Source organism: Corvus hawaiiensis, chromosome 3 (genome assembly GCF_020740725.1).
Source record: "Corvus hawaiiensis isolate bCorHaw1 chromosome 3, bCorHaw1.pri.cur, whole genome shotgun sequence".
Classification (NCBI taxonomy): Eukaryota; Metazoa; Chordata; class Aves; order Passeriformes; family Corvidae; genus Corvus; species Corvus hawaiiensis.
Window position 1 is genome coordinate 24,004,680 of NC_063215.1, and position 25,813 is coordinate 24,030,492.

Below are 25,813 nucleotides of genomic sequence, written 5' to 3' on the forward strand. Positions count from 1 at the left end.
TAAGTACAATGCCTTGATCGTTGTGCAACCTGAGAAGTGAACACTTGATTAAGTTACAAGAAGTTTAAAAATCACTCCCACATCAGCCAAGTTATCACTATCCTGTATGCACTCTCAGAGAGTCTTAGAGAAGCTGATCTGTATTGATTTGCGACTTGAACTCATATTTGGAGTAAACTAAGGTATTCAGTTGTCTCAGATTAGCTAATGGGCAGTTTCTTAGAGTGCTGTGATGATTCACATTGCAAAATCATAATATCAACCCTAATTTACAAACTAGGAAGTTTCTATTAAAAATGCAAAGATAGGCTGAGTAATTTACATTCCTAGAAGACTTATACTCAAAACTAAGATAATCAGAAAAAGTAGATCTCATGAAAACATTTAACTTGGCCTGATGTATATCAAGCAGGCCATTGTTAATACATGATATTGAGTCACTGACATCAACTGAGCTCATTATTTTCAATTACACACATTAATTTGCAATATTAACACACATTGAAATGGTGGTAAGAAACTAGTATGTTGATTTGCTAGCTACTTATGCTGATGTTGTATAAAAATACAATAAATAACAATGCAAATTGGTAAAATAAATATTATTTAGCAAATCCTAGAATCAAAAGAAATAAAACTTTTAAAAACTGTGAGGGTGACGAAGCACTGGAACTGTTGCTCAGAGAAGATGTGGTTGCCCCATCCTTTGAAAGTGTTAAAGACCAGCCTGGATAGGGCTCTAACCAACCTGGTCTAGGGAAAGGTTCCCTGACCACGACAGTGGAGTTGGAATTAAATGATCCTTAAGGTCTCTTCCCACTCAAACTATTCTATAATTCTATGAAAAACTGAGTAAAAGTCATTAGAATATCAAAAGACTAACTCCACAAAGGGACTTAATCACTAGTATGGGGCCAAAGGATTACTCTGCTGGAACCTCACCTCTAGGTTTTCTTCATGAGAGTACACCAAGTGTATATTGGTCTGCCTTGGGGCAAACTCAACAGCATTTTAATACTGGCCATCTCAAAGAATGCATGAAAATAGAAAGTCTATCTCCATCCGTGTTAAGTGAAAGATATGATCTGATGAGTGCTGGTAGAGCATTTCAACAGATCAGACTGAACACAAAAAAAAGTAATTTCTCCCTTTATGGCATAGTTTACTTAGGTGTTGCTGGTGTTAAAGCACTATCCAGCCAGGACATTAGCCCTTTGGCAGAGGGATTCAAATCTGTATCTCCTCATTTTTATGGTATCCTAAGCACAACGCATGTCCTCAGCCTCTCCTTTTGAAGCTGACTAAGTCTGTATGGCATACATAGACAGTCTTCTCTTGGGAAAGTGAATGACATGTGAAAATGCAATCTGGTAACCTGGACACTTATTTAGGAATGGGAAAAGCTATGATTCAGTTCTTCTGCCAAGATTTATTTATTTCTTAAGAACCATAATTTTTGTTAAAATAAAAAACATCCTTACCACTTGAGTTCTCAAACTTCTAGATGTACCTCACTGAGCCAAGGTATCCTGAATTCTTTTCTGCACAATGAAAATGTTTTCATGGGAAGCACAAACCACAGCACAACTCTCAGCCTGAGATTAATGGTGAGAATAACTCCTATGGGAATGAGAAATATAGATATAAATCTATTACGGCAAAAAGAAATTGCATTTGGAATATTCTGTGACTAATCCACCTTGTGTAAAGATTATGCTATTACTCCCTCCTCTTCTGGTAACCTTTAAAAAGTGCCCTTGACTGGTTTTCTGTAAAGAAAACATTCATGCATCCTGATTCAGGGAAAGTTTCTGTAGCTGACTTGTAAAAAAGGATTGCGATTCTCTGATGTTCTGAGAGACCAAAATATTCTCTACTTGCTGTCTGCTGGATGAGGCCCATTCAGTGTACTGCTGTTTGGGACTGTTCTCAGGCATCTAATGCTCCCTATGCAAATGTAGGGAGTCTGATGCCTGGGGAGAGTCTTCTGCTTCTACTCATTGTAGCACTTGAATCCTTTAACAGGACTTGCTCTAATGTCCAAATCACTTTGAAAATAAGATTTTGCTGCCTGAGCCACCCAGATGGATTAACATTTTATAACCACTAAATCCAATGTTTAAAAAATTTATTTCACTATTCATCATGCTCCACAGGACACTGTTGCTATTGTCTGTAGAGAATGGTCAAAAGGTTGGCTTTTTTATCCAGTAAGTTAACTTTTAAATGTGTATGAAAAGACAACAGGTTGGTAAGCATACTTTTCCCTCTGGAATCTCACCTTTGTACTTTGTGATTGTTTGGTATCTGACCCAGTCTGTCATCTGATATCCAGTGAAATTCTGTTATCTTAATAAAACCCATAGACAGGGTCATAGTAGTATTTTCTGAAAGCAAACAATAGCTCCACTTCAAGCATTTTAGGGTGGGTTTCTTCATTCTCAAACTAAAAAGTTACACATATCATATGAATACAGCATATCTGAAACTGTTGGAATTGTTTTCAACAATAGGATCAGTTGAGACCATTTAGAAATAATTTAAGTGATTTCTAAAATAAAAATTCATGTCTGGATAGACCACACAAAACACACAGCAAATCTTTCTTGGTGATCAATCATGTTTTGGAAATTATGGAAATTCTGACATGCAGAAGCACTGTGAGATTTTATTACCTTCTGGTCCCTAAACACTCGTGTGGTGATACATTTTATGAGTTACAAAAGCTTAAGGACCTTCCTAGGTAAAGTGAAGTTATAAAGATACTAGGGTTTTACAACTTTTTCAGCTGCTCATTTCTTTAAGAATATTAACTGGGAAAAGCCAGGAAAGCTGTCACATAAACAACAGGTCTCTTCACTTGAAATCTGATTTTACCTTTGTGCTGTCTTGCCACTGAAAACAATTTATCAACTTTCTTTTCTAATTAAATATGGTTGGTGAGCATGACCTGAAAGTCATTTGCCTGTTTTTATATAAATATCTAAGGCAGATATCTAAACCTGTGTGTTTTGAGCAGCAAATTTTTAATAAGCTGCCTAACACAGGTGATAAATGTCTCAAGACATTTATAAAGGAAAAAATGTTTTGCTTGACTTCAAGGTTAACAGAATAAATACATAGAGAAAGAAATGGTAAACAGAAAATATTATGCCTCTTCTTGACTCAGCTATAGCACCCTGCGTCAAGTGAATGTACTCATTTTCTTCTTTTCAAGAAACAGCTTTTGCTGTCAGTGTTCCATATAAGCTTTTCTGCAAGATGTTAACCTGGATTTCTTTTTGGTTCAGAAAAGGACTACTTATTATCTAATCAGAAAATTTAAAATGCACTTCTTTATGCCTGAGAAAGATCATTTCAAAAACTCCAGTTGTATCTGTAGTAAAGTCAAAAGCAAAGCTTTTTATTTAAAAATCAGGTTCTTGTCTTTCACAGCAGTCACACCTGCAGGCACCCTTGGACTCTGAATGTCAGAGCAGGGAGGGAGGAAAGGAGCCTCCCTAGCTGCTGGTGCCCCACTGGCATCCCTGCCTTCCAGCCCTGCACCAGCCACCCCCCACTGGGCTCAGGGTGTGGTGTGGCTGTGGCTGGCAGTGCTGCCTCTTCCCACTTCATGGGTTTGGGGGTACTGCCCTGAACTCCTGAACCAGCAAGGCAGCACCCTCTGCTGAAAAGAAGGTGAGGGCTTAAATGGAGAAAGTCCCCAACTCTATACCTTGAAACAATTTCTGCCTCAACCTTTCAGCACCTAAACTACATGAGGCTTGAGCTTTTTCCAATTACTTCCATATATCAAGTGTAAAAAGTCTTTATAGGATGCTTAGAGTCCCAAACTTTCCATGGAACTCCACCAGATCTGTAGGATACTGTTATTTTCTCCCAAATCAACTGCATCAGTTTTGAACTGTTTTCATCAAAGTGAAACAAGCCCTAAAAGAGATCTGCGTCCCCTGTTCCTACCTGTGTTTATGTCCAGGTTTGACATGAGATGAGACAGACACAGCAAATTTCCTTGACCCAAGTTCCTGGGAGTTCCTTGCCTTCTGTCTGCACCTTTCCCTATGCACAGTGAATTCCTTAATAGTGGCTACAACTGCTACAATAGGTGAGTCAGTTCAGAACCATTACTGAACTAAGGCCATAAATATCTTCCTTGACTCACATTCTCATTGCAAAATTCACGCTGAGTAAAACTTGCTTACACCAGAAGATCAGTAGTATTTTACATGAGCCTAAACTATATAAACAGTAAGGTAAAGGTTCAGGAGCAGGATCTATAGTTACCACCAGACAGGACCTTATGTGGTATCAGAGCAAAGAATGGTCAACCTTGGACTGAGATTTCATGCAATTTGGTGTATTGGCATAGTCACTGAATGTATATTGTATGGAGATGTTAATGTTGCCTGTCTCTATTTTGGCAGGTAAGAAGTGTCACCTGATGAAGGCACTTTCTGGTCTGTTCCCTCTGTCCTGAGAGATGTAGGTACTGAAGCAATGAAGGTGCTGGATCTGTAAGTGCATTGCAGTGAACAGCAGATAAGACCCTCTGCCTTATCATACCTTAAAATTAAAATGATTATTGCTTGTCTTATGATTTAGGAAGACAAGAGGATAGCTAGGAAGATGTAGTAGTAGTAGATCTAGCAGTAAAGAAGGATCTCCTTCACACAGGGCTGAATGAAATACTTCAAGAGGAGAAAGGGATAGAGGATATTTTATCTACCGCTACAAAAACCCTGCCTACTGCCTATTTATGATTTTATTCCAAGATGCCTAAGTTTTCCCCCAACAAGGACTAAAGCTTAACACAGACTTATAGTTTCAGGTTTCATGACCAGATGTTTGGAAGTTAGGCACCAGGGCTCCTAGTGCTGTAGCAGCAAAGTCCCTTTTTGGTTATAGCCCTAGCCGTAAGAGTGAACGCAAGATTAAATATATGAACTTAAATGCTCTGAGTCGTATGGCAAAGACACTTTCCATAACTAGGGGGAAACACTGATCTTCTGAGAACAATTTCACTTCCTAGAAGACCTCAGAGCATAAGAAAGCCATAATTAATGGAGAACATTTTAATCAAAAAATAACCATTTCAGTCAAATTTTGTTAATTTTGTTTTCCTCATTTTTCTCACATAAAACCAAATGTCTACTGAACTTATTTACATATATATTACTTAATTATTTTCCCTCAAATATTAGTATGTACTTTTTGCTCTGAAACTCTGAAGTTTGGAAGGAATAGAAAGATTCCTTAAGAATTTAATCTAATCTTTATTAAATTTAAGTAGGGGTCTGTGAAATCAGTTACTAAGGTTAATCCCTGAATAAATGCAGAATAAGAATTTTCTATTTCTAAGGTTATATATATGTATGAAAAGGTAATCACCTAGGTTTTCTACCTCATATTAAGCAAAACCCGTATACCTAAAAAGAATAATGTAGCTCATTATATAAACTATTGACTTGGGTCTCAAAATACGAACCCTAGATCAAAATTTAGACACGTACCTCCTTTGGATAAATTATTGTGTTCTTCGTGTCTTTTTTTCCTCTTGTGTCTATAGTCAAGCCTTTTTATTATAAGCTCCTTGGCACAGGAAGGTTCTCTCTCCCATTAGTAGGCCTAAGACAATAGTACCTTAATTTTGACTAGAATGCCTGGGTCCTACTATAATGAAAACATCATATATTCTCTTGGTTTACAGTAAAAAGCCCTGAGGTTCTGTAACATTCTTCGCAGTTACTGGGACCTTATATCCTTTGTTTCCCTACAATGAATCCCAACATGAAAATGTTTTCTTTGCATCTTGATGTTTTAAAATGATTTCCTCTGGGCTGATGATTTCAGTTTACTTCCGTAATAATTCCCAATTTGTTTCCCTGCTTAGTATATTGGATGACTATTTTATTTAGTGAGTATTTGGTACTATGGTTTTGTGTTTCTATATTAATTTTTCAGCATTTTCCTAGGAAAATTGGGGGGGGGGGGGGGAGGTGGGGGGGGGGGATGTTGCTAAACAAGTTATGCAGAGGATATAACACCTTTTGAACATGAGCATATTGCTCGGCACATCTTGCTATGCTTTAGGATTCACCATAAGCTACAAATTCTCCCCCCCGCCTATTTACATTCAGACATCTATAATCATGAATAACACAAGGTCCAACACTGCCTTCTCAGAAACTATCCAGATTGTCACTTTGTGGCCTAGTTAAGCTAGTTTTCCATCCCCCAGTTTCTTTTCTTTCATGATGATTTCTCTTAGACATTAATCTCAGATGTGGTACCTTGTCAAAGCCTACAAGTAGACTACATCTATTGAATTTCCCTTATCTACAGTGGCAGTAATATCTTCAAAGAACTCTATCAGGTTAGTTAAGCATGACCTCCCTTGACTGAATCTATGCTGGTTATCCTTAATCAAACTGATTTTCAAGCTGTTCTTTCACACTTCCTTATGGTAGTTTAATTTTCCCCACAACCCTTGTTAATTTCACTGATGTACAGTTTCTTGAACTGTCTTTAATTGTTTTTGAAAAATTACTTCCTTTTTTTCAATCTGAAAAAAAACATTCCTAGATAGATCAGTTTAAATTGTTTCAGTAAATAGTCTTCTCTCCCTCTGGGTTTCTTATAGATGTTTAAAGGCTGATTTTCAAAACTGGTTTTGATGAAAAAAGTCCCAAATAAAATCATGCCTTTTTTGTTGTGGTGTGTTTTGATTTTTTTTTTTGGTGGCCATTTGTATGTGCTGTTTCACTACATGTAGTAAAATAGAACAAACTCTTGTTGTCAGTATAGAGTGGTAAAATTAAAAATATTTTGGTCACATTAAATTTATGGTGGTGGAGAAGAACTTTCCAGGGTGCCCTACTCATTAGCACAGCAAATAGCTATCAAAAGCTTTTCTAAATGCATGCTTCTGTTTACAAGGAGCCAAAATGCAATGTGTCATCCTGAGGGAAATGGACTTGGTGATAAATTTACACATCTGTGACCTCCAGTCTCAATTACATGACTCCTTGTGTCTTGAGGAAAAATCCATGTAATGTTGCATTTGATAAGCGAGGCAATACACTGCCAGCACATCACTCCAGTGTTTCAGAAATCCCTGGTGGAAGTTCAAGGTCATGGACTTGAGCTGCTGAACTTGAGTGGGCTAAGGTGAGGTATTCCAGACATGGCATCATGCCATGTGGCAGGAACTTGCTGTGACTGCTGCACTTATAAACAAAGGGAAAGTTTTTTGCATTATTAGAAAAACGGTCAAAACTTGGAGAATAGTGAATGGTAATTATGATACTACCTCTACAAGAGATTCAAATCACTCAATTCTGTCTCTCTCTCTCTGAGACACATGTGCACACATGTATTTATACTATATTCATTACCATGGTAACTGGGCACTGTAAGACTAATGCATGTAAATTTCAAAGGAGAGTGTTATATCTAGTCCTAAATTTTTTCATCTCTCAAATATCAATGATGATTCCAGCAGAGATGTGGCAGATATAAATTAAATAGCATTGCAAATGTTTTACTAGAAAAACAAAATATTTTACCTAGGTTTTAAATAAATGTGAACCATAGGACAAATTAATCAATCTTCATGATAGTAGCTTACCTCTCTTTATAAGACTGTAGATTTATGTGATGGGCATAACATGGTGATTGTTAAGTCCCTAGTGATAAAAGCTATTGATTTATGATTTCCAGAAATCAGCTAAAAATAGGTTTTGCAGCACTTATAGGTGCTTACCGGAAAATGAAGCTCAAAGCAGTATTCCAAGTTGACTACTTGCAATTCCACTTCTCATAGAATAATTGAATATTCACTGAGCAAGACAGAAGCCCATTCAGAAATATGACTCTGATGTGGTGATGAATGCCCTTCATGTAAGAGGGGACCAGTAGGTGTTCAGTTCCTGTTCCAGCAGCTTTTTTAATACTTAATATTGATTTCCTTCAAGCAAGGTTTTGAACCCAAATCTTCTACCTCCAAAGGAAATTTTAACTGGAAACCTTCATGGCACCAACAAAGGAGGGCCTACGGCAGTCACAGTATATGCCAGGGAAAAAAAAAAGAGGATGAGACAGGCTTTAACTTTCTAAGGGAAGAGGTAGATGAATGTAGATTTTTCACAATGTAGATAAGCACTCCAACTGTTAAATTAGTCTCTCTACTGTGGGAAAATAAGAAGGCACCACTTCCACCCCCAGAAGTATCTTTTATAAGGCCAAAGTTGGCAGGTGCACTTAAAAACAGCCAAGCAGTTTTATTCCTATGGAAGACCATCTATATTGACAATGACAATGACTATTCAATAACAGTCCCATACAAACTGACATGGTATGCAGCCATTCTAAGTATGCCAAGAAATGTCATTTTAGGCTCAAAGGATATTTTCTAATGAAAAATAGCCTGTGTAAATTTGTCTGGTTTTGGGGTTAAAGCAGCTGTTGAGTGGTAGTTCCACAAAATCTAATTTACTAGATGTAAATATCGTCACAATAAAAGGAAAACCTGATGCCTAAATTCTTCTGTATATTTATTTATCACAGAGTGTCCTCAACATCCATGAAATAAATTAGGAACTCAAGAGTTCAACACATCTCAGATCTAGCTCTTGAATTTATACATTCCATTATACTGTATTAGAATAATAAACAGGTTTTAATTTTCTGAAATTTTCAGGTACATACACTGTGTGCACTAACCTGTGTTCTTGTCTCTTCTCAAAAGATAAGCAATAGTTTTGTTTGCACAGGACAAGAGTGATTATTGCCTTCCTTTCCTAAATAGATTCTATAAGAAATATTCAGAAATTTATCCCGTATGGAAAAATAAACAGAGCCTTTCAAAATGAAGGAGAAAAACAGTTATGGAAGACTTGCTAACATTAAAGACAGTCTGGTTTCTTCTATCTCACACTTTCTTGTTCACAGTGGTCAGCTATGCTCTTTCTGAGTATTTATTTGCATCACTTTGTTTTGTTTTTATGATGCTGATAGGTTTTTCTACTGACAGTCCTGAGAGGAAGAGGTAGAATAAAAGGGAAAGCATCTATAGCCATCTTAAATGCATGTAGGAAGGCTTCTGTCTTAGGCAACAAGAGACAATTATTTTTCACAGTGACAGGTTTTTTAACATGAAACTGCAACAAGAAACCTATGGATTTGAGCTCACAGGATATCTTGCATGTTTTAAGTGTTAAGTATCTATCTAGGGGCAGAATTTTCAGTGGTTTATGTGCGGGTCTTTTTCCACAGTTTCTTTTAGGTCTGGGTCTTGAGAGGGGGGAAATTGGTTGATTTATAAGGATGAAGTGGTTTCAGCGCTCCAGTGTAATGGATCTCTTCTTAAACCTTTTCCACCAGAAATTCTTGCAGCGTTTCCCTAATCTTCATAGAAACCCAATCCTTCACCAGATCCCATCATTCAAGTTTGTCACACCAGTTTTCCCCCACCAGTTTTCACCATGCTTTTTCCTTATTGTCCCAGGAAAGAGAACACCATCAAGATACGACTTGTGACAAGTGGAACCCTGGACCACAGAGGGGAACAGAGCATATGTGGAAAATGAAGCTACTATTTAGTTCACCTTATATTATCCTTGAGGCACTAACACACTCCATGGAGGTCAACATCAGTGGGAGAGGTGCTTAGATTCCTAAGCACCGGGTTTGATGTATTCATTTCCCACCAGGACCTAATTTTCCAAGCGTTTTCTCTGTTGTCCCTCCAGAAATCTCTCATAGGCCAAAATGTTGAACATCACTGTTATCCAGAAGGTCACCAGGTGAAATCTTTACTATTTATTGGAAAGAAATCAATAAAATAGCATTATGAGAATAAAAACTAGGTAATAGGATTGGGGGATAAAGGGAAGTGTCTGTTCGTAACGAAATACAGACTATTATTCTTTTAAGTGCATCAGCAGCACTGACTACAATATCATAATCATTAAAAATTATGAGAAATGCACTTGGGAATCATACATTAGTATTGATTGAAGTTAGGTACTCTAAATATCCATATGAATTTTTTACATTTGCATGGGGAAAGTATGAAATTTACAGATTCACTTAAGTCCTTCCTATTCATCAGATGCAAAGTTCTGTGCTGGGTGAAGTATTTCTGAAGAGCTGGAAGCGCTCAGTGAAACGAGCAGGTAGAAGCTTCAAAACAAGAAAAATGCAGTGCTTTTCCACACAGCAGGAGTTAAATTGTGAAACAGATTGTCAGAAAATAGTGTGGTAGTCTGAATTATGAATAGGTTCAAGAAGAGATTCATTAAGGTTAAATTTGTTGATGGATGTTGAACATAGATGCAACCTCTGGCTAAGAGTTCTCTAAACTGGCCAGAGGCTGCTAAAATATAAGCCTGTCTATATCTTGCTTCCTGCAATTTTTTTCTCTATGCATTTGCTAATGGCCATTGTCAGAGAGAGGTTATTTTGGTCTGATTTGATGTGACAATTTTTGCATTTTTAAATATGTGAAGACATAAACTTAACCAAATTCATAGGACGTGCACAAAATCTGGGCACAGTTTATGTCCCTGACTTAATTTTTCAGGTTTTAAGGAGTGCCCTGTGCCCACCTTCAGCCTTTGTGCTGGTTGCCCCCAGTGCAGAAGTCACCACAGATTAGACTCTGGGCATTTTCTTCCTTGAGAATGTTAAACAGCCACGTTGGGGAATAATAAGGTATCTTTTACTCCTTCAGGAGAAGAGGAAATAATAGAGTGACTGGAACAAGATAAGCTCTGCAAAACGAAAATTTTAAAGAAAGAGTGAGGGAAGAAGAAAGAGAAATAGTGCTTAATTATGCAAATCTGATGGTGCCAGCCCTGCCAGTCCTACAAGATAAAAGCCATGGTTTTCAGCATATCTGCACAAAGCCTGTATCAGCCTAGCACCTGAACTGCCATGCTCATGAGGGCACCAGTCGCTCTTTGAGACCACATCAGACCTTCACAGCAGTGGCACCAGAACTTCCACTGAGATCAACTGCCAGCACATGCTTCAAGTTTTGAGGTATACTACCAGTTCTGCTTAGTAGGACTACATCAGTATTCCTGTGTTACTGGTGGCAAAAAGGGAAGCTGATTATGCACTGTTCTCCAGTAAAACAAATGCAAGCAATGGAAATCAGAAAAAAATCCTGAATTATGATTGATGGTTATGAGGGAACTAATTTGGGCTATGTCCTCTGTAAAACATAGGGCAGCATGAAACTCCTATGGCCTAAGTTTCAGAAGATAAGGGGTTTTGTTTAATTCTTGTCATGGGAGAAATAACATTTCCCAGACTTGAGTTTCTTGTCACAATGTTGTCCACCTTGTCCATTTCATCTTCTCTATGTTCATATAATCGTTTTTATCATGGGTCCCTACACTCTGGGATATACCATAAAGCAAATTAATAAATCACACCACACCTATGTCACTGCCTAACAGACTTTAAGAATAAATGCAGTCATAGACAAAATATCCTAGAAAAAAAACTGAGTGGAAGACAGCAAATGGCAAGAGTAGGGATTGATTTAAAAAAGTAAAATAGTCCTGACTGAAACCCCCTTTAAATGCTGTCACATTTTTTCATATGTAGCTTCTTTTTTGAGATAGCTTATCTTCTTCAGTGGCACTACTGAAGAATGTGTCAATGAAATATAAGAATGATTTCCATCAGCTGTCTATGCTGAATGCTCATCTTTCACCTGACACAGTCTGTCACCGCAATGGCTCATTTTTTTACACTGGGCAGTGCGTTATCCTTCTAGAATCAAAGAGTAGGGGTTTTTTTTAATTGAGTTTTTACCCCCAGGGGACCTGATTCTCATGCACATTTGGGACAATACCTAAGACAACAGTAGCGTAACTGAGTGGATCTGAGCAGCAAACTGCTGTTGAGACAGTACAAAAATGCTTCTGATTTACCTGTACCTGCAACTACCAGTGTTGTGTGACTGCACCAGGTTGGCCCTGGCTGGATGGAGCTTTCCACCAAAGCTGCTCTATCTCTTCCCTCCTCATTTGGACACAGGAGAGAAAATGTAATGAAAGGTTCATGGATCGAGATAAGGACATGGAGAGATCACTCACCAGTTACTGTCATAGGCAAAAGAGACTCCACTCAGGGAAATGAGTTTAATTTATTAACAATCAAATCAGAGTAGGATAATGAAAAATAAACCGAAGTCTTAAAATACCTTCCCCCAACCCCTCCCTTCTCCCAGGGCTCAAATTCATCTCTGGTATTTTCTCTACATCCTCCCCCTAATGGTGCAGGGGAACAGAGAATGGGGATTACAGTAAGTTCACCACAGATTTTTCTTAGCTGTTCCTTCCTCCTCAGGAGGAGGACTCACACTCTTCCCCTGTTCCACCACGTGATCTCTCCACAGGAGACAGTCCTCCATGAAATTCTCCCATATTAGTCCTTCCCATGAGCTGCACTTCTTGACAAACAGCTCCAGCATGGGTCCCTTCCATGGGGTGCAGTCCTTAAGGAACAAGCTGCTCCATCATGGGTCCCCTGTGGGATCAAAAGTCCTGCCAGCAAACCTGCTTCAATGTGGGCTACTCTTTCCATGGATCCACAGGTTCTTCCAGAAACCTGCTCGAGTGTGGTCTTCCAACAGGGTCACAGCCTCCTTCAGGCATCCACCTGCTCTGGCGGGGGTCTCCTGCATGCTCCCCCATGTACCTCCATGGGCTGCAGGGGCACAGATGCTTCACCATGGTCTGCACCGCTTACTGCAGGGGAATCTGTGGCACCCGGAGCACTTCCTACCCTTCCTTCTTCACTGACTTTGGTGCCTGCAGTTGTTCCTCTCCCACATTCGCACTGCTCTCTCCCAGCTGTAGTTGCACAGGTTATTTCTCTCTTCTTAACTATGCTCTCTCAGAGGCTCTACCCCTGTTACTGGTGGGCTTGACTTTGGCCAGCAGTGGGTCTGTTTTGGAACCAGCTAGCACTGGCTCTATTAGGAGAAGCTTCTAGAAGCTTCTCACAGAAGCCACCCTGTAGTATCCCAGCTACCAAAACCTGGCCACACAAAACCTATACAGTGACAAAGCACATTCAAAATATTTATACTAATACATCCATCCTGCAAAGATGGTCTGCAGAATGATGCACAATATCAAAAGAAGTTTAGTACCTATTCTACAGTGGTAAAACTGGGTAGATACTTTTTTTTTCCACCAGAGCCTTCCCAACCCTTACAAATAGCCTGTTTCTTAAAAAGAATAATGGAGCCACAAGAAACCATATTTAGTCGCTGTCAATGGGGGATAAATGTAAAAATGATGAATACTCAGAGAGGAAATATAAGTGGAAGGTCCAATTGATTGTTTTTAGTTCTGGCCATGGACAACAGCCTCTATTATGCAGTATAGACAGTAGTGTTTGAGTCGGCTTCACTCCAAATTCTGATTTTTGTTTGCTTTGTAATCACAATTGCTTTGTTCCAGGCTACATCAGATCCAGGTTGGTTTTTTGTTTCTTTGAGTTTTTTTTGTTTGGTTTGTTTTTTTTTTTTTCTGTTTTGGTTGTTGTTTTAATATACAGAATTACTTAAGTACAGCAGTTTTAAAGAAAAATTTCAACTTCCCCTGACAAATTCTTCTTCCTAAAACAATTACACAACACGAATAGGTTTGGAAACTTTGCTTAATTCAGATACTACCTGGGAGATAACAGTAGTAAATGCTTAATACTGTTGACTATTTGTTCCCTTTACAGCCCTATATTGCATTCAGATTATGAAGATTCTCCAGTGTAAAAGTAAGTACAGCACAAATTTCTTTATGTTCAAAAGTGCTGAGATCTGTAATTTTCTCTTATGGCAGTGGGAACTGCAGGTATTTGGCACTACAATCTAGGCTCTTGACTGCAAACAGTACCTTCTGCCTTCTTCCCAGCATCCTTAAACTTAACACTAAAGCTTATTCTGCAGCTAAAATGAGCTCAGGCATTTTTTATTGTTCAGTATGCCCCTGTTCTATTATTCAACAAATGGATCTTCTCTTCCATCAAATATTTTTGAAAAAGATGGTTGTTTCTCCTTCTGAATGCCTAGCACCTGATGTATTATAAGTACTCAATCCACAAGCCTGTTTCTTTACCAAATATTCCTATAAGTATCATTTTTCCTAACACTGTGGATACACCGAGACGCATTACCAGTAAAGTGGACTTACAAAGTCAGTAAGGAATTTCTGTCAGTAAGATGGAAATAAAAATCTCTACAAAACATGAAATCTTGAGAACCCATCCTATAGTCCTTATCCAGTCAGCTCCCATTCTGAAGGCAAGGGGACAGAAAGGCTTGAGAAAAACAACCATGCTTCCAGATGTTGAAATTACTGTGGTTCAAACTAGCATGCAAATAAAATAAAGGAGATGCATGAGGTGAACTGACAGAAGACTCCAGCTCAGTCACCTTATCCCATATATAGAAAGGATAGATCTGCATTTACCTTTTCTAGCAACAGGAACTCAGATTTATGGATGCAACAAGAATAAACACTAATAAAAAAATCAATTAGGTGTCTCTGTTTAAAGAGGACTAATAATTTGAGTATATATGACAAAAAAGGAAAACAGAATTCACTTTGACAAAACAACTTCTCAATTTTCCTTCTAATGTGATATGACTCATCTCAAATCTATTGCAAAGCAGTAAACAAACTACACCAACACAGTGGCCATCATCTGCCAGGAACATTTTAAAAAGAAAATCATTACTGAGCTACTTTTCTTGTCTTCTATACAGAGAAATGTATTTTCCCAGGAGAAACAGCATTTCACATTATCTTCTTTTCATTTACCATGTTTTCATGAGTGTTAACAACAACCTAAGAAATACCTCATTAAGCCAGTAATTTATTTCTTAGGAATTGAATTAAATTAAATTAGTTTGGACTAGTTTTAGTTCTTTTTCAAAACAGTCTATTTCAATTTAAACAAATAACAAGAGGGAAGTTCAGTTTGATTACTAATAACAATGTACTGGGGACTTATCTTGGATAGTAATTTCTAAATGCTAAAAATATGTGGACAACAGCCTTTTGATTTTATTTCTCATTCATTGAACTAATGTTATAATTGTAACTGTAACAAAAATAAAATGTTTAGTCCATCTTTGTTCTATAATCCTTCTGTAATCTAATTACCTCAAAATAATTGCAAGATAAAATACTGTCATGAGGATCAAAAAGACATCTATAATTTGGCCTCTCCTTATTCATTATCCATTTCATTTTTATAACTATTTATTATTATCATATAGTTAATAAACAAAATCTAAGTCTCTTGATAATCCATCTGAAGTCAGTTCACTGCAGATGTAAATCATCGGAGAGCCACAAAGAATGTTACATGATGTTACATTTTTTGCAATAGTTCTTGTTTGTAGATCTTACAATCTTTTGGGTCAGGCCCCTACTGTGTTAAATGATACTAAATTGAAAAAAGAGAGCAACTTCAATTTCCAAAATATCCCCAGATTCATTGCTTTAAAGAAATTACTTCGAAGCTTCTCAGGAGTTGACAAGAAAAATCTAAATTGTCATGGCAACGTGGGTTGAAGAAATCCTTCTTTGCTGTTTGCATAGATCATCTCCATGCTATCAGCCTGTTTACTAAATGTTGCTAAAGAAAGCAATTAAAGGTTAATCTTTCCTCAGAACCAAATAAATTATATAACTGGTGACAGCCAGTGGAGTGAGATACATTTCAGATAGGTCAAAAAAATTTGAGGCATCATTTATCTTCAAGCAAACGACACCAAGTTGCAGTGCAGTCTACATGCTGGGGAGAAGCAACAACATCCAGCCAGGACAGGCTTGGGAGGTGGACCTGTGCAAACCTCATGAAATTTAACAAGATCAGTTTTAAGGTTCTGCAACAGCAGTTGGGGCAATCCCAAGCACAAACACAGGTTGTAAAGAGAATGGATTGAGAGCAGCCCAGAGAAGAAGGACATGAGGGTGTTGGTGGATGAAAAGTTCAATGTGACACAGCAATGTGCTCTTGCAGCCCAGAAAGTCAAACATATCCTGAGCTGCACTAAAAGAAATGGGACCAGCAGGTCGAGGGAGGTGGTTCTGCCCCTCTACTCCCTCTCATGACACCCCTCCTGGAGTCCAGCTCTGGGCCCCTGAACCTATAAGAATATAGACCTGTTGGAGCAAGTCCAGAGGAGGCCATGAAGATGATCAGAGGGCTGGAGTACCTCTCCCATGGAGACAGGCTGAGAGAGTTGGGGCTGTTCTGCGTGAAGAGGAAAACTCTCCAGGAGACCTTAGAGCACCTTCCAGTACCTAAAGAGGGTCTGCAAGTAAGAGAGTGAGGGACTTTTCACGAGAACATATAGTGACAGGACAAGGGGGAAAGGCTTCAAACTGAACAACAGTAGGTTTAGATTAGACATTAAGATGAAATTCTTGACTGTGAGGATGGTGAGGCACTGGAACAGGTTGCCCTGAGAAGCTGTGGATGTTCCATCCCTGAAACTGTTCAAGGTGAGGTTGGTTGGGGTTTATAGCAACATGATCTATTGGAAGGTGCCCCTGCCCACAGCAGGAGGATTAGAATGAGGTGATCTTTAAGGTCCTTTCCAACCCAAATAATTCTCTGATTCTATACAGCATTTCTCTGGTTAATTTTGTAACTAAGAGTTTGAATTTTTTTAATGGTATTAGATTTATTCTAGCATCCTCGTTTCAATGCAAGTTCTCTATGTGATATGTGGCCATAAAAAAGGTGAGATACAAAGTCTTTTAAGGTTAATGAGACTTTTTAAATTCCATTAGTTCCCCTTTGGATCAGTTAGGACCTTTGTATCAGGTCCTAACTGGTCAAAATCTGTTATAAAGCAATCCAAACTACTTCACTGACAACTAGAGTCTATGCCCAACATACCTAGTTCAGCATAGCAGAATGCTTTTTTTTTCCTACAACTAGCAGATTTTTCAAGTTAACTACCTTATGTACCAGGAAAAAAGAATGGAAAATTTCTGTATTTTCATTTATGTTAATTAAATTTCGCGATAAAGCCTCCCCTATACAGGTTTCACAGGAAAGCTAGACAGAAATATTTGAGTACAGCTAATGATCAAAATGCTACTCCTGCTGCCACTGTTGACTTCATAAAATCTATTAACACTACATTCTTCAGTGTTAGAGCCACTGCAAACAATGGGTCAAAATGTCTGCTGGGGATATTTACGTGCTAAGATATCAATTTAATTTCTCAAGAGAGATATCTACAAATGCAGAGGATCACTGATTGTGATATTAGCAGTTGTTTGATTGAACTGAGGTTCTGAAAGTGAATTATAAAATGTTTCCCCCTCCCCCTCAAAAAAATGCTTGCTATGACTCAATCTACGTATTATAAGAAACATCAGCAGGATACCAATAGAGAATCTGGCTGCTGGGGCAAAGCTAAAATAGTGTACTTAGTCACTTGAATGCAGTCAGCTTCTGCATTGATATCCCACAAACATTAGTGAGAACAGTGTGATTTGTCATGACCATTTGTTTCCCAGCCAGAAGCATCCAAAATTAGTCTAAAAATAAGTTAAATTTTGCGCTTTTTTTTTATCAAAGTGGCTTTTTCAGAAATTTCACTGTGTAAACATCATTCTTTCTTTCCTTTTTTTCTTGCCTTCACAGTCACCTGCATTTTTTTGCTAGGTTCAGGGCAAGGCAGGTTCTGCAAGCTCATGTATATTTCTGCAATATCTAGCCACTTGCTTCCCAACATCAGCTATTTCTTGACAAAGTGACCTCCCTGTTCCTTGCAGCTCCATCTGTGTTGTGCAGCAGCAGCGTGATATAGGTCCCAAGTTACATGGTGTGTGTTATATGCACTTCAGGCTGAACCCCGAGGCACTCATACAAGGCAAGCTCAAGCACAATGCCCAAAGCCAAGCCTAGGATCTCAGCCTGTATTCTGGATACACTCTGCAAAGCAAGCCAAGCTAACCCATCCATTTTAGCAGCAGGCATTGCAAGCACAATGAGGAAGCTTTAAAATCCAAGCCACAGCTGGGCCAGTATTTAAAAAAGAAAATAACCTGGTTATTTTCCCCAATGTGTTTAGGCCCGTCCTTGAACCCAACTTTCAAGTAGAGACCAAGGCTGGCTACATTTTTGTTCCCAGTGCACTGTAAATTGCTTGTGCTTCAGCACCAGTGTAAGCAAAATAGAAGTTTGAATATTTGTGTTCTTTTTAGAGTTTATATGTGAACAAAATATGGCAAGTAATAAAGGTCAAAGGAAGTAAACAATGATTTATGCAATATTGTATCATGGCTATATTTGATCTGCAAACCATAGGATGGGTGAGGGAAAGATATCCCTAGACCCCGATTTCCTCTGTGACTAATGTCAAAGGTTTGCTGCAAACTTTAGAATTATAAGAACATTTCAATAAAAACCCTCAAACATAGGTTTAGAAATGGTTCTCTAGCAAAAAAAAAAAAAAAAACAAAACAAGGAAAATTATCGGACAAGAAAGAAAAAATAAAAAAAAAAAAGAAAAACTTAATGTTTGGCAGAATTGCATGAAAGAAACATTGCCTTGCAATTGAATACAAGATATGAAGCAAGTACTGCAAAATGTAATTTTTAAATGCTGACCATATTTCATGCAAATTTTCAAAACAAACACCGCATAAAAAGTTGTATTCATTATTATTTATTCAGGTCTGTGTCAGCTGCAATGCTGCAAATGTTTCTGTTGGAAAGCCACTGTACAACAAAGACATGAATACAGAACATGATTCTGTACTTCAGTATCCATAAGATACTGTAAGACAGACATAAAACATGAAGAGACTAAAATGATACTAGGTTTTTCTGTGCATTTTTCTTCATAATGTCTTTAAAGGAAAAAGCAGAGAAAAAAATGAAGGTAGAAGTCAGTTGCTCAGAGATACCAAAGACACTGTTTAAAAACAAATTGCTTCCACATATACGTAAATACATTAATATTATCAAGGTTGGTTGCTGTGATTCACCTAGTTTTCCCTTTTAAAGTCATTCATGGATGAAAACATTGTCAGAACTTCTCATCCACAAGAGCTCAAATTAAACAGGGTCTGACTCCACTATTCAGCTGCAATATCTACTTTGCCTGGATTATTTGGAGTAGCAATCTGTTCAAAAGGAGCCAATTGAGCTATTTCTGAAATCAGTACAAATTTCAGTTTCCAATGCAGCAGAATCAGGCTCTCACAACTGCCTGAAGTTACCTTTCACTTGACAGGGATGAGACAAGAAATTTACTTGAAAGAAGTCAAATCACTATTTCAGAACATGCATGAATTTATCATTAAAATGCATAATGAAATAATTAAAAAGCTGTAAGAAACTGTGATTAATTTTTATGATGGAAATTAAAGTATTATTATAATTGCTAGAAATTGTGATTTTTTTTCCTTATTTTTTGTGGAAAGCAAATCATTGATGATATTCGGATTAATCAAGAATTCTGGTTAATCATCAGCAATGTAAGAGTGATTAAATCTTGCTTTGTCCTTTAACTGAATGTGCCCTCCAGGTAAAAATGGCAAGAAACTACCATCACTTTCTTTTCTTTTTTTTTTTCTATATTGAAAAAAATTATTGTCTCTGAGAAAGTAAGACATTTTGTTAGAAATAAGAGGCATTATTCCTCTTGAAAGAGTTTCCAGTGCATGCATGCCTCCATTTACCATTCAATTACTAAATGCAGACAACTGATATATGTTGCCTTTGGGTGTCAATATAACACTAACAATAATCCAAGTAATTTGTGTAAGTAGTTATTCCTCTGAGAAATGAGAAATACAGTGTAGATTTTCTTAAATGCAATAGAAATGTCATATAGTGAAGTCTTTCACCCAGCCAGAACAAAGATGTGTCAGGACAAAGAAAGATCTCACAGCTTTCCTCAGGCATTAATGCCATTTTTTCCCTATTTCAAAAGTTAGTGGTTGATAAAAATCGTTTAAGGGAAATTAAAGCTGACATAGAAAAGTAAAACTTCTAAGTAAAAGAAAGTGATTCATACACTTAAGGAGAATTTCCATATGATTCCTACTCTTTGCTCACTGCAAAAATTGGAAGAACATCCAATTTATCTCAGTCTTAATATGGCTAATTTTGCAGCCATATGGAGAACCAGAGGCCAGATTCTTATCCTATGACCCTGACTTGAATCCAGTTGTACTTGAGTTTTATTAGAGATCACATCTCACACTTATGCCACTGCTTCGGTGGATTGTACAGTTAAACCAGCAACTCCCCTTTCCACACTGCTTCCCCTGCTGGCTACAGGCAGCCCAGCACGATGCTGCAGTGCCTGTGCTCACACAAAAAGCTGCTTGCCAGCAGAATAATGTCATCATGGCCAAAGAGAAACACAATGGCTCAATACAGATTTGAGCAAGATGAAATTACATCTTATCTTTAAATCCACTGGAGGTTTTATACAGTCACACTATCAAGCAGTTACTTCTCCAAGGAAAAGTTATAAGAGGGAATTTAATGTGATGGTGTACGGATTACATCTTGAAAAAGTTGAAAACAGTGGTCCCTGAGGCTTTTTAGCCTTTCTATAGAGCATGGTAAATCTTGAATGCATAGCTCAAAATATTTACAGTTTCAGATTGTTCCTAATTTGTTTGGACAAGAATTTTTATGAGTGTAAATGCTATTGAGGCCTAAGTGCCATAGATGTCTTTTTCAAAACTTGTGTATATCAATACATATGTAATACTAATACCACACCATGAGTAAAAATAAGATGAAGTGCTTGTACAGACAAAGCAGTCTGCAGGGGGAAAAATGACAACTGCCCCTCCCAAACAAAAAAACACCATTGTCTGATCAAAATCATACATGTCTGTATAAAGGGACATGCAAGTGAGAGTCAGTAGAATAGATAGATTTGCAGTACAGACAATTTGCAGAATGGTTCTTATCTATACAAATCAGAGATGGTGCTGAAGTGCCGTCACAGATTTCAATACATCCGGAAGTTCCATGTGTGCTCATGCTTTCACGTGCCTGTAGACCATCTCCAGCTCCTCACACCACTATCCTGTTCCACACATACACACCGTAGAAACTGATAAACCTTTACTGGCTGACAGTGGGAATTCAAACCTCAACCATGGGCTCAAGAGTCTAAAATGAGTGTTTGGGGAATCTTTGTTTAATTGATATGCTCTCCACTAAATTATATTCAAGCTGACCAATTTTCCTATTCCTATACAAAGTTAAGGACTATACATATCTCGATGAAAAAAAATGGGCCAGATACAGATCTTACCAAAAAGTAAGTGCATTTTTACTTTAAAATATTATGTGGTCAGAGCTGGATATTCTCTGCTATGACTTTTTATGGCAAATTTCTCATTGGGCTGGGGGATGGAGAATGCATCCATCAAATACTTGGTTTTGCAGTTGGGTATTCAATACCTTGCTCTGATGTTCTTTTAAAAATTCCTTTTTTTCAGCTCATTTTCCCCAGAACTGCTTTAGTCTTCTCTGGAAGAGAATGGAGCCTCTCTAGAGAGACCAGCCTTACAGTTTGAACAGCACTGCTTTGGAGAAAAAAAAAAAAATACTTTAAAAGAGACAAACACTCTCAGCCCAACAGGAGTAGGCCTTAAACAGAGTGGTAACTTTGTGTGATGTAGTTATAGCAATTATTTTGACAAAGTGATAGCAGCAAACAGAAGGTACATAAAACGTTTTGAGGTTTATTTATTTATTTTCATAAACAAAATCCTGAGCTGTAGATATGAGAGTCCTTTCACTGTCTGTATCTAATTTAAGAACAGAAATGTTTTCCCTTTGCTATTTCCATTAATCTGAATGATACCTCTGTGCATAAGCCCACTTATGTACATTTTGTTTGAGGTAATTAGGTGGCAATGAAGGTGCTGTATTTGGTTATCTAAACACATCCAGGAAATTATCTTGAAAACATGTACTGGAACAATTGTAAGTATTAAGCAGTATGTATTTCCACTGAATGTAGGTTCTACTGAATATAGGTTGTCCACGGACCTTAGGTCACAGCACAAACATATTTTACTCTCTTTTTTCTTGAATTTTAGTCTGAATTCAGTCTAAATCTACCATTCGTTCCATACCAGTATGAATTTTTACAGAAATTATACTGACGTGTTTTGTCTTTCAAGCAAATCAATATGGTTTTTTATGTTTGCTTTTGTTACAATATAACATATCAGAATTGGCAAATGGCTCTATAAACAAGCCCATCTTAACATGCATAGCTGAACACCATGCTGTCTGTCTTGTTGAAGCATAATTGCTATGATAGGGTAGCTTCTGGGAAAGCGGTTCCTTTAAATGACTCCATACTAATTTCCCTTGATGTTTAAAGCACAATGAACAGGGAAGAATTCCCCAAATGTTTTTCAAAACGCTCAGCATCAATTAGACGAAATGAGTCCAAAGAAATGTATAGAACTGCACCTCAAGTCTACCACAGTGAATGACGATGAATGTTCATTTTCATCCTTCCTTGTTCCTTAAAAAAGTTACAGAAAATTGCACAGCAACAAAGGGTTTCCATTTCATTTCATAACGAGGAACGATGTGGAAAGCAGCCCACCTGTCATTTTACTGAAAGATATGGGAACGCCTGTGGCAACACCTCCAGAAATTCAGCACTTGTTTCTTTTTTCGCTCATAAAACCCCGAAACCAAACAAAACCCGGGTGAATTCCTTTTACAGTGACCAAATGATTTGATGGCAAGGGGCTGGTAAAACAGAGTTCTGAGAACCTAATAATTAAAATTGTTTTATGTGCTCCTGAAACCCTGGGTCTTTATGTTACTAAGGAAGGAGTTTTTTCACTCTCTGAAGTATAAACGTAATTTCAGCTTCAGGATTACATTTGACTAAATATAGATACCTGTGCTCAATTGCCTGGGAAGGTAAACGGGAAGGAATTATGTCAACTGTCCCCGATGGCTCCCCTTCAACCTGTTGTTTGACTTCAATATTAAGTCAGTCTTTAGCCTTTAAGTTGCTGGTTCTCATTAAGCAGGTATAATTACATTCTGCAGAGCAGCATCAGAGGCAGTGCCCAAACGTTCCTGGCAAAGCCTTTGTATGTAAGCAAAACACGTCGGATCGTCGCTGAATAACCATGATCCAGCCTCCAGCTTTTCGTATGTGCTGTCAGCCATGAAAAGAAAACACTTAAATGTCAAACGACATAACTGGCTACAGTGTATTTAACAAATGAGTCGCGGGTGTCGGCCCGCCCCGGGAGCGGCGCGGCCGTGGCAGCAGCTGCCCCTCGTCCCGCGGAAGCCGGGCCCCGAGTGCGGCTGCCGGAGCAGCTCCGCCACCGACCCGGAGCTCCCCGCCCGGCCGGGCCGTGCCCGGGGCAGCGCCGGGGCGCCCGGCACGTGTGCGGGCTGGGAGCGGCCGCCCAGCCCCGCGCGGGCGGGGACCGGGGGAAGGAGGCACCTGGGGGTGTGGGGGGTGGTGATGCTGGAAGTTTGGGTAGGGCGGGCACGCCAAGAAGCCCCCGCCCGCCCCGGGCTGCGTGTGCAGCCGGGCACAGCCCCATCTCCAGGAGCCGCGGATTCACAGCCCAGGAAAGCCGTGCGCCTTTCTCTCCCTTGCTCCCTTCCCACGGAGGCAGCCGGGTCTCGTTGCCCGGTGGACCGCGGCAGCGGCAGGATCCGGGCAGAGGAGGGATGCCATCGGGCTGGCGCGGAGCCGCAGCCGCTCTACCGGACCGGACAAAGCTCCTGCCCGGCTCCCGGCAACCCGGGCTGGCCCTCTGCCGCCTCTCCCCGCAGATCACGGCCGGAGGCTACCGGGGGGAAGGCACCCTGCCGTGCTGCCCAGGTGGGCGAGGGAACCCGGCCGTGGGCACCCGCAGGACGGGGAACACTCCAGCCTCGCCCGCCAACCCGGGCCGCGGTAGCCTTGTTCCCCCCGCCTCAGCCGCCCCCGCGCCGAAAAGAGCAGGGAGAAAAATAAAATGGTGGGAACGATGTAAAGCGCCTTGGAAGGGTTAAGGGAGACTCAGACAGTACAAACCGCAAAGGGAACCGTCATCCCGGAGGCAGGCAGAACAACCGGGAGCGAGGTGGGAGAAGACAGAGGCTGCATCGGGGACAGGTGCTCAGCTGCGAGCTGCTTCACTCCTTCCCTCTCTCTCTCTCTCTCCCTCTCTCTCACACACACACAGAGACACAGACTCTCATCTCTCCCAGCATGAAAAAGCGCAGGGCTAATGAAAGGCGAAGTGAATAATGGGGAAGTTGTCTCCAGCGATGAGGCAAGTAATGGGGCTGAGGCCAGCACTGAAGTTGTGTAACCAAATTCTCCACCGTCACCCCCTCGTTTCTCCTCCCTCCCCCATTGATTTTAAGGAGAAACCCAGCTGAGATTGGGAGATTCTCCCCACCGCACACCCAGCAGAGAGGAGTCCTCTTCCCTCAGGCACGGGCAGGCAGCTGGCGGAGGTGTCCCCGGCGCCGCATCCCCGCCTCCGCGCAACTTGCGGGGAGCGGAGCCGGCTGAAGGCAGGCGGAGGCGGCTCTCCGCGACCACCCACTCCGCGCTCCCCCTCGAGCACGGCAAAAGCTGGGGAGGCGGGAGGAGGGGAGATCCAAACTTGCCAGCCCGGGGACTGTCCCTCACACGGCAGCGAGTGCCGTTCGTGCGTGCGCGGAGAGCGAAGTGTTCCCAAACTCCGGCGCTACCCAGGCGGCTGGATGCGCACGGTTCCGCTCGCGGCGTCGCAGCGGCTGCTGCCCAACTCCAGGGGGCTGGTTTCTCCCGGGGGAAGTGACCGGCCGAGAGCCGAGCCCTCGGGGAACACCTATGGGAGGTAGGAGGCAGGGAGAAGGGACACCGGGCTCGAGGAGCCTGCTCTTTGCCGGCGCAGAAAGGAAGCGAGAGAGAGAGCTCAGCCGAGCGGCAGAGATTTAGCTGAGGGGTTATGAGTGCCGTAACCACAGCCTACACGAATGCAATGCAAGAAATCCGAATCTTACCCTGAGCTGCAGTGAGGAGCCCCGCGCAGAGAACCAGCAGAGACTTGAATTTCCTCCACGCAGTCATGTCTGCAGTTATTCCACACACACACACACTCTCACACAAAACCCCCGGCGGGTCTTCTCGGCTGCGACCGTGTCCTCCGAGCGGCAGCGGAGCTAAGGACAGCGCCAAATAACCGCCACAGGGCGAGGAGAGGCGGAGAGGAGCGGTCCGGGTCCCGAGCGCCGCGCAGCGCCCGGCGCCTCCTGCAGGACTGCGCGGGCGGCTCGCTCCGCTCTGCTCACAGACAGCATCAGTCCCGCGCCGCGGCGGGGCTGCGCCGCTCAGCGCCCGCGGAGCCCCGGTGCCGCCGGCCCGCCGCCCGCCCAGGGGAGGGGAGGGCGCGGAGGGAGGGAGGGGATGCACGCCCGGGGCCGCGGGCAGCGCGGCATGCACGGCCGCCGGCGGGGAGAGCCGGGCAGTGGCGGCGTCGGCAGGAGAGGGATGCGGAGAGTGCGAGGAAGAGGAGGAGGAGAGGGAGGAGGAGGAGGAGGAGGAGGAGGAGGAGGAGGAGGAGGAGGAGGAGAAGGAGAGAAGACGGAGGGAGGGATCGCGGCGAGAGTAGCGCAGGCAGCGCAGCGGAGCGGCTGCCAGCCACACCAGCAGCCGCCGCCGCCGGACTCAGCCATCACTTCCCACGGAGAGGGGAAGGGGCCGGCAGCCGGCAGCCGGCACTCGCCGAGCCCGCAGCCTCCCCGTGCCGCC

The 25,813-nt window shown here is 40.9% G+C and overlaps 1 protein-coding gene across 2 annotated transcripts in view; it reads right to left on the bottom strand.

The window, feature by feature from the left end:
* Nucleotides 1-25,409, bottom strand: part of CSMD1 (CUB and Sushi multiple domains 1) — a 1,116,955-nt gene extending 1,091,546 nt beyond the window's left edge. The window contains exon 1 of one of the 2 annotated variants that reach the window (XM_048295968.1): nt 25,066-25,409. In XM_048295968.1, the coding sequence (XP_048151925.1) occupies nt 25,066-25,132 (67 nt within the window). In that variant the 5' untranslated portion in view covers nt 25,133-25,409. The remainder of the gene's footprint in view (nt 1-25,065) is intronic. The other variant, XM_048295967.1, reaches the window with a different exon arrangement.
* Nucleotides 25,410-25,813: the final 404 nt, after the last annotated feature.